Raw genomic sequence first — 12577 nt, 5'->3', positions numbered from 1 at the left:
AACTTAAACTGCTTAGTATTACTAGGAAATCCTTTCTATGTGACAGCAGCATAGTTCACATAAAGATATGACATATGTCACTCCAAAGTATCTGTGCTGCGTGTAGTAGGTCTAAGGTTCAATCCCCTTAATGTTCAAGCCCCCTGGCTCAGCAGAAGGCACCTATGGAGTTAAATCATATACCATATTCATGCTCTCTAGTACTTTGGAGCAGAGGAGGAGCCTAGGGGATTGCCGCATGTGACATAGAGAATTGAGCAGGATGGAAGGTAGGTAAAGGTAAAGGGACCCCTGACCATTAGGTCCAGTCATGGCCGACTCTGGGCTTGCGGCGCTCATCTCGCTTTATTGGCCAAGGGAGCCGGCATACAGCTTCTGGGTCATGTGGCCAGCATGACTAACACCGTTTACCTTCCTGCCGGAGTGGTACCTATTTATCTACTTGCACTTTGACGTGCTTTTGAACTGCTAGGTTGGCAGGAGCAGGGACCGAGCAACGGGAGCTCACCCCGTCGCGGGGATTCGAACCGCCGACCTTCTGATCAGCAAGTCCTAGGCTCTGTGGTTTAACCCACAGGGCCAAGGTGTGGGACGCCAAATTTTGGCCTTGTGCAGGGCACTGCTGAAATCTGAAATACCAAAGTGTGCCCCATTCATAGACCCTGAAACCCCGTTCCTCCATATATAAATATATATTTGAAGCCTGATCCACAGTTTAGTAACGTCAATGGTAGGTATGCTTCCCACCTTAGTTAACATCAGGGCATTTTTTCCCCAGCCGGAACTCAGTTCTGGTACCTTTCAGGTGGGCGCCATTGCCATTATAAGAGAACAAAAGAGGCGTTCGTGGTGAGTCATCCAGCACCTCTTTTTCTAGAAAAACAGCACCGATTAACATGAATAAAGATTCTAGGTATAACATTAATAATGGGATTTACTCAACTGAAGCATTAGGACTGGAGAAGAATTAAGGCAGCACCACCTTATTATGCCTAAGAGCAACAAAGAAATGCATAAAACAAGGTAAAGGGACTTTTGGGAATAAATTTACCATTCACCTGTAACTTTCAGCTTTAAACAATGACCTCGGGGGTGGGGAGGGGCGCACCGGTCAAGAAAAATGTCTCACCTGGAGTACTGGCATCACTGTCATCACTCTCAGAGCTGCCATTGCTGGGTTCGCTATTAGCAGCTGGTACATAATCTCCGGGGGGTGGATTCACTGTGTACATTTTCCTTGGAGGCAGACTCACACGCTTTTCACCTAGAAGATAACAACAAAACTGTTTATTCAAGTTGGCTGCACTGCTCTTGCAGAGACAAAAATAAGGGAAAATTGGTTTGGCTGCCCTCATCCGCAGGAAGAAGCTACACAGACTGAAGCAGGTGGACTGACAAATTGTTCCATGTGAATAAAAACAACAAATCTGCTTCACCAGTGGTGCCAGTGGGGCCCAGTTAAAAGAATCCTGGGGGCAGGGTGGGGGCGACTCACGGTATCAGTTTATCGTTTATCATCTTTAAGAAACGTTGAGGTACCTGACTAATGAAATGTACACCAACTGATTATGGCTGTGCTTTTTCATGTGAACAATTTCGCAGAACTGTCATGAACTTTCCCACTTACCTTGTCAGAACTACACAAACAGGGTTCGAAGACTGTGAAAAAGGTTGGCTTATGCTAAGTAGAAAAGTTGGATGTTATTATGAAGTAAGAATTTTACATCAGTTTTTTTAAGCTGATAGATGAATTTTTATCTTCCCTTTTTCTTCTTCTCTTCTTTACGTATTGTTTTTTAAAACATGTTTTAAAATGCTTGAATTTTTATGTTTATTTCTGTATATGCTTTTTCTCTGTTCTTTCAAGCTGGAATAAAAATTAAAAGAAAGGAAAAAGGAGGAGGGGACCTACATGAACACATGGATATGGTCACTAAGGCTGCATCAGTGCGGATACAGCCAAAAGCTACATCTTATCAACTGCAGCACCTGATCTGCAGCCCAGTGTGTCTCTGGTTTTCCATGAAATTTGATAAACGTTGCTGGGAATGCTACTGCAAAAAATAATTACGCTTAAATGCTGCTCTGATCTATGGTGCGCATTAATAAAGACAGCAATTCTCTCACAAATCACCTTGCAGAGTGGATGAAAGGAACATAAGGAACCCCACTCCAAAGAAGTTACAGTACACTTCTGAAAAGCATCTTAATGAGACAGCTTTAATAGAATTTGGCCACACTCACCAAAATTCAGTTGTGCCATTAAATCTATAGCTATTGAGAAACCGAACAGAGCTGAGGGAACAGCTGCTCCCACAACGATTGCTTTCATGAGGTCATGTCAGCTTTCTGTGAACATTGCAGACTTCACGGAGCAGGGCCTCCCATAGATCTTGACGAGACATCTTAATTTCTTTTGTTCAGCAGAAGAAATTAGGACATTTCACAGGGTTCAGGAGACTGAATTCCTTGTGCTCATCTCATCACCGCTGCCTATTTGTTTCTGACAGCATCAAAATACCAGCTCCGCCCTGCGCCTCGCATTGTCTAAACCCAACTCTTTTAGAGGTCGTGAATGGAAAACAGAAATAAATGCAGCCCAAGATATACAAACTGATTAATCATGCAGTCTGAAAAAGACAAGACATCAAGGCAAAATTAATTGAAACTATTCAAGTAAATTCATTTCCCTAAATTCATGCTAAATCCCTCAAACTGCCAAGCCTTGGATCCAATTTCTCCTATCACTGTTGATTAATAATGAGGTGTTAAATCAAGCGCTGGAATTAATGAGAAGCAAACGCGAAAGTTAAAGGGTGTTAGACTCCGCTGGAGGCGTTTTTTTAAGGCAGGCTCCTTTCCCTGCAGAAAGTTCGTTCAAAAACAGAACTGCAAAAGGTTTTGGGGAGATACAAGTTCTGCATTTGCAAGATTTCTAGTAGCCTAGGTATACCCTTACTGAAGCTCTTGTACAAGAAAATGTTGATGTATAAACATTCCCCGCTCTCAAAGGGTCCCGTTCTCCATGTTTCCGTAGGGTTCACTGTTCTGGACGGACCTTTCCAGAGGGAAGGCATTATCGCTGTGTCTCTTGCTAGGTGGGTTGTTAGAAGCTGGATCTTTGCCATGCCAACCTGTCTGTGAAGCCATCCCTGATAAGGCTGTGGCCTGCTACATTTCAATCCACTCTCTGCGTTGGTTCCTCCTCTCTTTGGCCTGAGGCTACAAGACAAAAGTCACCTGACCAGATGCCTGTTCTGGCCCTGTTAGAAACAGCCAGAGCAATGAAACATGCAGAGAAACAGTGGGCAGCCTCTAGAAGGATGAGAAGATACTCGCAGTAACTCCTTCTGAATAGAAAGACTTGCTTCCAAGTAAAACATGCAAAGGATTCCACTTTTTTAACTTGTTTCTCATGGGCACGCATTTAATAATTACTCTCCTAAACTATTAATGAAGGCTTAAGGTGGCTCTTGCTTCCCTCATGATATCCAAGGGGCTTCTGCTTTGAAATCAGAGAAAGCCATTTACTTATTTTCAGAAACAAGGTTTCTAGCACATATATTAGGGTTGCCATACGTCCGTAATTTCCCAGACATATCCGGAATACTGCATTCGGAAGCAGTCTCTGGACGGAAATCGCTAAAATGGTGATTTGGCTTAAAAGTAGCTCAAAAACTTCATTTTGTGTGTGTGTGAATTTGACAAAAAAAGGTCAGCAACTGTGGGCAGGATTCCTGCACTGCATGAGGTTGGACTAGATGACCCTCGGAGGTATCTTCCAACTCTAAACTTCTAATGATTATATGTTAAGCTTAAGTTGAACAGGCTGTCAAAGAAGTTATTGCAGGCAAGCCCTCTCTCCTCTCCACATTTTTGTGAAATGTGGTTTTATTCACCTGTCTACACTTACATTCACAGACTGTTAGTATCGCCTTATCCCAGTAAGTAAGGGCATGCTGACTTTATCTGAACTTCTTTGGATACGTCACAAGCCAAACACACCTTCATAGGAACAATTTGATATGGGTCTTCAGAATACAAAAACAAAACAAAACCCAGAACACTGTATTGTTGTTATCTAGTTTCAGAAGATTTGAGGGTGTGTGTGTGTGTGTGTGTGTTGGGCAACAATTTATTCCACTCCATTGTAGATGCCAAATGAAGAGAAAGCCCAACTGTAATGGTCATTTTGGGTTTCTAGAGAAAACCTTCTGAAGGCATTGGGGAAGAGATAAGATGTCGAAACAGAGACAAAATTAAAAAGAACAGTTTGTGGATCCAGATGAAAAAACATAATGGCCTCAGAACATTATGAATAATCAACAATCACATTGATAGTTATCATAAAATCAGTCACCAGTAAACAAATTCTTGATTGAAAGGTATTTAAAATGTCATAGTCTGCTCTGCAATGTAGTAATTACAGTCCGTTGCTCTTTCTTGCCACAGTAATTAACCGCTAAAACGAATTGTTTTAATCAGTCTGAAAAGTTGTTTATTCCATTATTGTGCTGCCAAAATTCCTTATGAATATGTATAGAGGAGGTTTGCCTTGTATGCCAATATATCACTGATACTCAAGTCTTTGGAATCAGGGAAACTTTGGACGCTTCTAGTAGAGGCGTGCTAAAATGCATGCAAACATTATCCAGGTCTAAGACAACAGTACTGCTGAAGTAGTAAAAAGAAAAAGGTATTTATGCACTTACATAATCAATTCATGTAAACGTAACTTAGGAAGATGCGCCTACATTGAATCAGAAAGGTCATGCTAAAATCAAGATTTATTGCGGCATTGGGTTATTGGTTCCAGCAATAAATATGCCACTCTTGCGAGACATATACCATTTCTTATTATTTGTGTAACAAGAGATTTCTGTTTCCTGGTAATTTTGAATGACAGGATATCCAATAATAAAAAATTACAGTTCTCCCTCCTAGAGATTTATCATGAAAAATACTCCCAAGTTGTATGGAAAAGGAGAGTACCGCCTTCACTACCAATGTGACATATACATTTATAAGTCTTTGTATATGTTTACAGTCTTGTGCTTTGAAATTGGAATTTGCGCGGCCACATGAATGAAGGAGCAGAGACCATTTGTGGGGGAGAATCAGTTGACATGGGGGGGGGGAATCAAAAGCTTCCCTAGTTTGCTGACTGGATTCTTCCCTACAATTGTCAAATGTACAGGTGAAACTCGAAAAATTAGAATATTGTGGAAAAGTTCATTTATTTCAGTAATTCAACTTAAAAGGTGAAACTAATATATGAGATAGACTCATGACATGCAAAGCAAGATATGTCAAGCCTTTATTTGTTATAATTGTGATGATCATGGCGTACAACTGATGAAAACCCCAAATTAACAATCTCAGAAAATTAGAATATTAAATGAAATCAGCAAAACAAGGATGCAAATAGAGAAATATTGGACCTTGTAGAAGTAGAAGCACGCATATGTACTCAGTACTTGGTTTGGGCCCATTTTGTATCAATTACTGCCTCAATGCAGCATGGCATGGATGCTATCAGCCTGTGGCATTGCTGAGGTGTTATGGAAAACCAGGAAGCTTCAAAAGCATCCTTCAGCTCTTCTGAATTGCTTGGTCTCATGTCTCTCATCTTTTTCTTAGCAATGACCCATAGATTCTCTATGGGGTTCAGGTCAGGCGAGTTTGCTGGCCAATCAATCAAAGTACCGTATTTTTCGCCCTATAGGACGCACCGTCCCATAAGGCGCACCTAGTTTTTTTGGAGGGAAATAAAGGGGGAAAATTTATTTCCCCCCCCCCCCCAGGCGCGGGGCTGGGGCAGGGGAAGCCCGAGCCTCCCCCGACCCCAGCCCCCAGAACAGGCAACTCTCCGCAAGCCGCGGGAGCCCGCCGCGGGCTCCCACGGCTTGCAGAGATCTGTGCAAAGCCTGGAGCGCGAGAGGGGTTGGTGCGCACCGACCCCTCTCGCTCTCCAGGCTTCAGCAAATGCCTGCATTCGCCCCATAGGACGCACACACATTTCCCTGCTGGAAAATGAAGTCAGCATCCCCATAAAGCACAGTGGACCAACAGCAGCTGATGACATGGCTACCCAAATCAACACAGACTGTGGAAACTTCACACTGGACTTCAAGCATCAGGCATTGTGTGCCTCCCCATTCTTCCTCCAGACTCTGGGTCCTTGGTTTCCAAATGGGATGCAAAAGCTGCTCTCATCAGAAAAGAGATTTGGGGAGCCATGTCATCAGCTGCTGTTGGTCCACTGTGCTTCATTAAGTCCAGGGTCAACGCAGCCGTCTACCAGGAGATTTTGGAGCACTTCATATTTCCTTCCACAGATGAGCTTTATGGAGATGCTGACTGGTTGGCTGGCAAACTCGCCTGACCTGAACCCCATAGAGAATCTATTTGCAGTCCTTGTTTTGCTGATTTCATTTAATATTCTAATTTTCTGAGATTGTTAATTTGGGGGTTTGCATGTCTTGCTTTGCATGGGTTTATTTATTTATTTATTTTTAAGTGCTTTAAAGTACCCTCTTTCCCAAGCTTCTAAGAGGATGTTGCTAGGACCTTTTCAGTCAAGACCAGCATCCTCCTATCCAAATGTGCATCTTCTGCCATGAGCTTTTGGAAATATGAACAGAATTCATGCTAAGCTACTGCAACATTAACATGGATCACGAGTCCACATTAAAGCTAAAAATTTAGCTGAAACTAAGTTAATCGGAAATTTAACTCTGCACTGGATGAGTCAAGGGGTTAAATGTGGTGCAACCCATTGAACTCAGGGGTGTCTGCGTTCAGCTTACTTGATGTACAACTCTAATAAAGTGTTAAGTAAAAAGCCACTAAACGGTATTCTGTTTCATAAAGAGTTCACCAAGAATGCAATTAGAGAGAATAGGAAGTATGTTCTCTCTTTATTAAAAACTACATTCTTAGATATTGGAGATGCTCAGGAAGCACATGAATTCTGTGGTTTCATCTCCTTGGGAAGGGTTAGTGAACAGAAAGTACGTATATATAAAATATCACTGTATTTAAAATACACATTTGAATGGCTTGTGTTAATGAGTTCAAATGGTTGTACCAATGACTACCACATTGGCTTAGCTCATATGTAATATTAAGCTATGTTGTGTTTAGCCAGAGTTTGGTTTGGAGTAATGCCTGACCTGAGCCTAGCAGGCCAACTATGGTTTATTTTCCAGCAGCAACCATGATGTGAACCCTTCATTTGCTGTTGGATTACTAGTAGTGGCTTTTTAAATTATGTTTTGGCATTATGTCTGAACCCAACAGCCGTGCTTAAACATGGTCTGTATGACCCCACCTCAGATAATAATAACAACAACAACAATAATAAATTTTATTTATACCCTGCCCTCCCCAGCCAAGACCGGGCTCAGGGCGGCTAACAACCAATCTGTGAGATTATTCCTGGAACACTGAACTATGGTTAACACCCAAGGGTTACAACCTGAAAACCTTGAAACATCAAACAAATTTGACACAATGCTTCCAGCAGTTCATGGGCCATACCATGGAGTGTAGCCTATACTCCAAGAAGCAGCTGTGCTCGGAGAATGGCCAACCTGGATGTGAAATCAACATTCATGTGCCAGTTTTTCTTAGCTGAATTCTAGAGAGAGCAATTCCTGAGTGGCTCTTTACCAGCACTTTGAGACTGTGACAAGTCATCAAAGGTGACATTTGTTTTGCAATTAGGCAGATTGTGGTTGAACTTTTAAGACTTAGGGAGGAATTCAATTTTATTTTTTTATATTACCTTTACATACCAGGGACGCGGGTGGCGCTGTGGGTTAAACCACAGAGCCTAGGACTTGCTGATTAGAAGGTCGGCAGTTCGAATCCCCGCAACAGGGTTAGCTCCCATTGCTCGGTCCCTGCTCCTGCCAACCTAGCAGTTCGAAAGCACCTCAAAGTGCAAGTAGATAAATAGGTACCGCTCCGGCTGGAAGGTAAACGGCGTTTCCGTGCGCTGCTCTGGTTTGCCAGAAGCGGCTTAAGCATGCTGGCCACATGACCTGGAAGCTGTACGCCGGCTCCCTCAGCCAATAAAGTGAGATGAGCGCCACAACCCCAGTTGGCCACGACTGGACCTAATGGTCAGGGGTCCCTTTACCTTTATATACCACCTTTTATCTTCCATCTCAAGGTGGTGTATGTGGTTCTCCTCCTACCCATTTCATCCCCAAAACAACCCTATAAGGTAGATTAGGCTAAGAGATGGTGACTGGTCCAAGGACACCCAGTGAGCTTCACGGCCAAGTGGGGATTCTAATCCTGCTCTCCCAAGTCCTAGTCTAACACTCCAACCATTATGCCACACTGGTTCTCTTCTGATCCTTCCCAACAGCACAAACATTTCAGCTGGCCAGATGAAAGGCTCTTCCCTCTCCTCTCTACCACAAACTGTTCTGGGGGGTTCTCCTGGCCCTCCGGAGCAGATTTGGGAAGGGGGTGGGTTGCAGTGGGAGGCGGGGGAAAACCCATTGTGCTAGCTTCCGCTAACATGCCAGGTTACTTTAACCCAGGGCAATACACTTCCATCTTTCTGAACAGTGTATGTACCTGTTAACGCTTTCCTTGTAACGCCTCTGGAAAGAAATGGCCTTTGTAGCGGCGTCTCTTTATTGCAAGAATGCAGAGGGCCTTCTCGGTAGTGGCGCCCGCCCTGTGGAACGCCCTCCCATCAGATGTCAAGGAAATAAGCAACTACCTGAGCTTTAGAAAACATCTGAAGGCAGCCCTGTTTAGGGAAGTTGTTAATGTTTGATGCTTTATAGTATTCTTAATATTTTGTTGGAAACTGCCCTGAGTGGCTGGGGAAACCCAACCAGTTGGGCAGGGTATAAATAAATAAATAAATAAATAAATAAATAAATAAATAAAATAATATGTTGTTGTTGTTGTTGTTGTTGTTGTTATGCAACTAAGTACAATACACATCACTGGATTTCACTTTGTGCAACACCTCCCTGTTGGACAGTTGTCCAACAGATTTCCCAATGTTAAGTTCACAGGTTCTCCCGATCTGCAAGCTATATTATACCTGGTACACTGGAGTGTCGCTGCAAAATTGTGGTACTCTCAGGACCTCCTTGCTCCGAAACTGGACTTCTGGGAGCAGTGCCGCTCTCTGCACTTGAAGAAACCACACCAGATGCAACAGGAGTAGGAAAAAGCCTCTCCAATACCTTCTTTCTGAACACTAAAAGAAATAAGAAATAAAGTTTATCCATTACAGTTGGTATTTCAGATAGAAGGCCTGAACTTCTTGCACTACAACCATGTCACAAACTTCAATAAAAATTAATAATGGGGGTGGGGAGATAGCATGGCAAAAATTGAGGTTACGCTTTGAGGTGAAATTGGAGCGCTGTTGCCCGATGCTCCAGCCAAAGCTATCACCGGAATCTGTTCCCAAACAATATGACATGATCGTAGTGCAGAACGCATATGGAGAAAATTAGACCCCTGCTTTTCCATTTCCACAAGAAGCAATTACATAAGTGCATTAAATTGCAGACTAAGTGAAGAATGAAGCCACATCTGTTTGCTTCTTTCCACTCTCTATTCAAGAAGCTCTGGCTAGGGAGAAAATTTAGGGATGACCTTTACAGTGCTCAATAAATAGTTCGTGCTCTGCTCATTTAAAGTGCTTCATTGATTTCGGCTGGACTTTACCTTATTTTATCTTATTAAAAAAACCAACCCTGAAGTATGGAAATAGAAAGCCACTGAGCAACTACCTCCAACCATGGTAGCACTTAGCTCATCCCATGATTGGAGTCTACATACATGTTGCTCACAAAGTTCCAGGTGTCCTTCAGGATATTTTTTTTTAAAGTCACTACATCTCAGTTTTTGTTTCAACCTAAATGCAGGTTATTGTATTTTAATATTTTGTTGGAAGCTGCCCAGAGTGGCTGGGGAAACCCAGCCAGATGGGCGGGGTATAAATAATAAATTTTATTATTATTATTATTATTATTATTATTATTATTATTATTATTAAAGTACAGCTGTTCCTGCAAAATTCCTGTGCACTTAGTACTAAATCATATTTGTGCTGGAAGCTGATACGCCTTTGTGGGTCATTTTGGTTTCATTAAATGTCAAGGTATGATCATTTGCGGCTTGAAGTTCATCCCAGCTGAAATCCAATGTCTAATAAAAAGGTAGGAGGCGACACAACAGAATCAGAGTCTAAATCTGTCCAGTGCATATTCACTAGAGTCTTGGTTCTCAACAACTATTAAAGCAAAACAATTTTACTCTTACAAGAAACAATGTAAAGAAGACCCAATTTATGTTGTTAGAAAGAGGAAACATTGAAAGAAATTAGTTTTGGTGGTTACAGGAAAAGCAGTGTTTACCCTCCAAACTCCTTTGTGATCTAATAGCAAGGTGGAAAAGTGGCACATCTACGTTTACATAAAATGTATACGAAATCATTGTTGACAACCAGGGTGGATTTGATTTAAATCAAAACAATTTAAATAACAATTTAAATCACTTGTCAGTAAGACTTGATTTAAATCTTTTTTTTTTTTTTTACAGAAAGACTCATTCTTGCTGGTATACTCTTAATATTTACAACCAGATGAAAGTTTTAATTTTGGAATAATAAATTTTCAGAGTAGGTTTTTTACAGTCATATAAAAATTACTGATTTGGCTATACTATTAGATATACATAGACCGATAATTATGAAATTATTGTGAGGATTAATAAGTTATATTTGGACAACTTTTCTGCTGTACTTTATTGGACAATTTAACAATTTAAACAATTTATTTAACTAAAACAATAACATTACAGCATATGTATCCATGTTTGTTAACTGGTGTGGTTAAACAATTTATTTTTTTTAAAAAAACTCAGACTGAGTTTTAGCACACATGAAAAACTTAAAACAAATCCTTATTTCCTGATGAATAGCCTTTGGACTCTAAAGTAACTTAAATAGAAAACCATATTTAGAATGATTTTTCGTCCAAAAGCATTTTATTTTAAAAAATCCAATTTAAATTTTAAAAATCCGATTTAAATTTTTAAAAATCACTTTTTTTATCATTGATTTTTATCCACCCTGTTGACAACTGATCTTCAGTTACTTCTCTTACATGCTATGAAGTTGACATACTATCTCATGTTTGGAGGCTGCAGCAGGGAACCACAAGGTGGAAATGAAAATTACTTCATTTGGAAATTCCCTATTAGAACAGTTTTTATGGGATCAGTTGTGCTTGTGTTTCATGGGCACTCTTGCAGAGTCAAGGAAACCCATTTTCACCAATGCATACACTTACGACTGCTTGTGCAGAGTTGTGACCCGAGTATCAAACCACTTGATAGCTTGCGAATGTTCATTGCATTAATCAAATCAGATGGCAAAGAAATCAATGGCCTTTTAATGACCATGGAAAAACTATCCCTGCTCGCACACCCATACCCAAAGGGCAGCTTCAGAATCAGATGTCAGCTTATAAGAAACAAGGAACCCCCCCAGTCTGCTTTTCAGCGGTGTATTATTCTTCAGCACACTGCCAGGAGGAGCTAGAAATGCATACACTCTGGGTGTGCATTTGCAAGCATGGAAAGGAACAAAATGCCAGCAATGAAAGCAGACTTGGCCATTCTGAACACATAGTTACACCTACCCTGGGACACGCAGGGTTGAAAGGAGAGAAGATTACATTTCAATTGGAAACTCAAGTCAGCTTGCATTCTCTGAACTGATATCCTGATGAATGCCACTGCAACCTTTCTCAAATTGGAATTTTGTAAAATAAAAATAAATGGGGCAGAGACTTCTCCATATTAAAAGCAAGATGGGCAAATGAGAGAGAACGTGCCCATTTTCTTTGGAAGGTCAGCAGAAGTATTGTACTATGGAAATTAAAAACTGCTGAGGAATTCTGGACTTTTTACATTGAACCACCTGAAGGCTACTCTTACAGCCTGCATCATGGCCAACATCAGTGTAATGTAGGCTGGATTAAGACAGCATTGATAACGTTTTCTGCTGTACTTTATTGGAAAGAGAAAAATAATCATTTCCTTAATAACAATTTAAACAATTTATTCATCTAAAACAATAACATTATAGCATACAAGGTAAAAAATCCACTTTTGGAAATCTTGTGGAATCTAATGGAAGTTTAGCACTCATTTGTGTGCTATATGCTTCCAGTAAAAATCCATTAACCCACAAATTCACAGGAGTTTTATGCTGTAATTTTCCCTTGGTTTTCATTGATCACCCCCCCCCCCACTTCCCAAGTCACTCCCATGATGAAATTTAGAGCAGTAAAGTTCTGTTTTCATGAGTGAATCATGACGGAAACGGAATTGTTCATTAGTAAAACAACAACAACAAGGATGACATGCCTGCTGTTGTGTCACACCACACCTAGGGCTGATGTGGATGCAATTTAACATGACATGGTGGGGTGCCGATGAAAAAGCTGCAGTTCCCTAATGCAGCTGGTAATGCAGTATATAAAAGGGACCTTAGAAACTGGGGAAACAGAGGAACTAGCATTAT

General features: G+C 41.1%; 1 protein-coding gene across 1 annotated transcript in view; it reads right to left on the bottom strand.

Moving 5' to 3' along the window:
• The window catches only part of ERICH1 (glutamate rich 1), a 63240-nt gene that overhangs the window by 42824 nt on the left and 7839 nt on the right, over window positions 1-12577 (bottom strand). The window contains exons 2-3 of the mRNA XM_083607410.1: window positions 9077-9235; window positions 1130-1264 (exon numbers count right to left, since the gene is read on the bottom strand). Coding sequence (XP_083463536.1) covers window positions 1130-1264; window positions 9077-9235 — 294 coding nt within the window. The remainder of the gene's footprint in view (window positions 1-1129; window positions 1265-9076; window positions 9236-12577) is intronic.

The sequence above is a fragment of the Podarcis filfolensis genome (genome assembly GCF_964270895.1).
Source record: "Podarcis filfolensis genome assembly, chromosome: 3".
In the NCBI taxonomy this organism is placed as follows: domain Eukaryota; kingdom Metazoa; phylum Chordata; class Lepidosauria; order Squamata; family Lacertidae; genus Podarcis; species Podarcis filfolensis.
The sequence above is the reverse complement of the archived record's forward strand: the minus strand, read 5'-3'. Positions and strand labels throughout refer to the sequence as shown.